The sequence below is a fragment of the Engraulis encrasicolus genome, chromosome 21 (assembly GCF_034702125.1).
Source record: "Engraulis encrasicolus isolate BLACKSEA-1 chromosome 21, IST_EnEncr_1.0, whole genome shotgun sequence".
Classification (NCBI taxonomy): Eukaryota; Metazoa; Chordata; class Actinopteri; order Clupeiformes; family Engraulidae; genus Engraulis; species Engraulis encrasicolus.
The window spans coordinates 39,288,151-39,290,650 of record NC_085877.1 but is presented as its reverse complement, the minus strand read 5'-3'; the positions used below and the strand labels follow the sequence as shown (position 1 = coordinate 39,290,650).

The 2,500-nt window shown below is 44.2% G+C and overlaps 1 protein-coding gene across 1 annotated transcript in view; it reads left to right on the top strand.

Annotated features, from left to right (window-relative positions):
- Positions 1-2,500, top strand: part of si:dkey-165a24.9 (probable G-protein coupled receptor 132) — a 17,179-nt gene that overhangs the window by 1,521 nt on the left and 13,158 nt on the right. Inside the window, exons 2-3 of the mRNA XM_063186897.1 lie at positions 696-867; positions 2,018-2,267. Coding sequence (XP_063042967.1) covers positions 858-867; positions 2,018-2,267 — 260 coding nt within the window. The 5' untranslated portion in view covers positions 696-857. The remainder of the gene's footprint in view (positions 1-695; positions 868-2,017; positions 2,268-2,500) is intronic.

Here is a 2,500-nt window from a genome sequence, read left to right as displayed (position 1 = left end):
TTGACATAGGCTATAGGTGCCACAACTTGTGCCCCAAAAAATAGAGTAACAATTAACTCTTAGAATTATAATTTGACTGAATGTGTTGTCAGAGACAGTGAGACAGTATTGTTTTACATTTACAGAGCTCATACATTTTCATAATAATGTTTGCAACAATGTAAAACGATGTGTCTGAATGCAGGCCTACAGTATGTTGACAACATTACAGAACAATGTGTCTGAATGTATGTTGACAGCAATGTAAAACAATGTGTCTGAATGTATGTTGACAGCAATGTAAAACAATGTATTTCAATGTATGTTAACAATAATGCTAAACCATGTGACTGAATGTATACTGCCCTACAAAGGCAAAGTGCAGTAACTACATATTTTGTCAAAATTAAGTTTCCATAACACCTCTTTTATCATGTGCCAAAGCCATATGATGTGTCCCGTTTTAGAGATATTGCTGTGTCAAACTTTGAAGCACTTTGAAGGCATTCTTCTTAGTTTCAATGTTGGTGCAGTTACTGTACTTTGTAGGGCAGTGTAGTACAGTCAGTAAGTACAATATCCAACCTAATACCAGTACTTTGAAAGCATTTTTCTCAGTTTCAATGTTGGTGTAGTTAGGCTACTGCACTTTGCACTTCACGACACCCACCCCAACACCCCCCACCCCCATCTTATCTTTTACATTTTCTTCCCAGATGGTTCCTGGGGCTCCATGAGTGAGTGAGTGGAGTGAAGCGACGGAACGGGAGTGACCTCACCTAAACCTGCGTGACAATGGGCTTCAACGGCTAGAGAGCTGAGGAAAGCTGAGGAGAGGAAGGCGAGCATGGGAACGCCCTACTGAGTCGGCTACAGACATGCTGCTAAGTAAGAATCTCAGGAGTCGCTGGACAAAACAAAATAACTGAATACTGTTACAATGCTCCCAGGGACACTGTTATAAATGCTCCCAGTTGTTCAATGGCACAACGTTTCGGAAGTACTAAGGCCCGAAATGTTGTGCTATTAAACAACTGGGAGCATTTAACATTGTTGCAGACATTTATCATTCACTTCGTTGATTAAGAATCTCAGCCCATGGTCATATGGCTACTTGAAATCAACAAGAATCTCTTGTAAAATCTTTTTAAGCATTTTTCAACATTTGGACTGATTGAAAATGTAGTGGATCGATGCGAGGATAGCCTATATGCTGCTAAGTAAGAATATCAACCTATGGTCACATGACCAATTGAAATCAACCAGTGACTATACATGAGTTCTACATTTTTGTTTTCCCCTGACTGTGTAAAACTATAACTGCACACAACTCAACCTCTGACTGTTGGAAACCACTGTCGGTCAAAAAATTAGCTCACGTGGTTGGATGCCAGTGTCTTGCCCCTCCTCATAACATTAGGTTTACAAACAATGCAAACCCATGTATAGGAATCCCTTAGCATTAGCATTTTCCAACATTTGAACTGATTGAAACATATAGCGAATGTAATGTGTTACATAAAAAAAGGCTAGGCTAAGCATGCTGCTAGCTACAGTCAGAGCTTCAGCCCATGGTCACATGGGCACTTTAGAAGTGGCCTCTATCTTCAGGAAACACTTATTGTACACAGGGCATGTGGGCTGTACAAAACATTTGAACTCAATGGGACATGACAAGATGCATTGATGATTGCAATTCCATTTTCATTCATATGTTTTTTTATTCTATTCGATGAAATTGTGTGTATGAAGGGCTGGGTCAAAAAACAACAGCACTTGGGCATTACTTGATTAAACTGGCGCCATTTTTGTGCTTTATCACGCTAGTCCACTGTCTAAATTGAAGATGCAGCTACGGGACACTCCCTCTAAACTGGGGGCTAGCCCCTAAGAAAAACCAAAAAAACAAACTAACTAACAAAAACAACCGTATTAACCCCAGCGGACTGTCGCCCCACCAGGAAAATGCCATGTTTAGCCCTGCCATGGCTTAACCCATTCATTCAACAATGACATGTTTCCTATATCATACCTGTAGATGTGACAATGGGCAACGGCAGTTGCCACCTCCCCCTGGAGAGCGACCGCGATGGTCTGACCTACATCTACGGCCTGGCCTTCTCCCTGGGGCTGCCCGCCAACCTGCTCTCCCTCTGGGGGCTGTACCAACTGGGCCGCTCCGGCGGGGGGGGCTGCCAGCTGGTCTACATCCTCAACCTGCTGCTCTCCGACCTGCTGCAGCTGCTCTGCCTCCCCCTGTGGATACTGTACCTGCAGCGAGGACACAGGTGAGTGGGTGAGTGTGTGTGTTTCAATGTGTGTGTGTGTGTGTGTGTGTGTGTGTGTGTGTGTGTGTGTGTGTGTGTGTGTGTGTGTGTGTGTGTGTGTGTGTGTGTGTGTGTGTGTGTGTGTGCATGGGGGCCGCTAAGGGGGGAAAAGTGGTACAGATTCTAAGGGCCCAAGCACTGATAGGGGCCCTTAAGGGGGCCCAAGCACTGAGAGGGGCCCTTAAGGGGGCCCA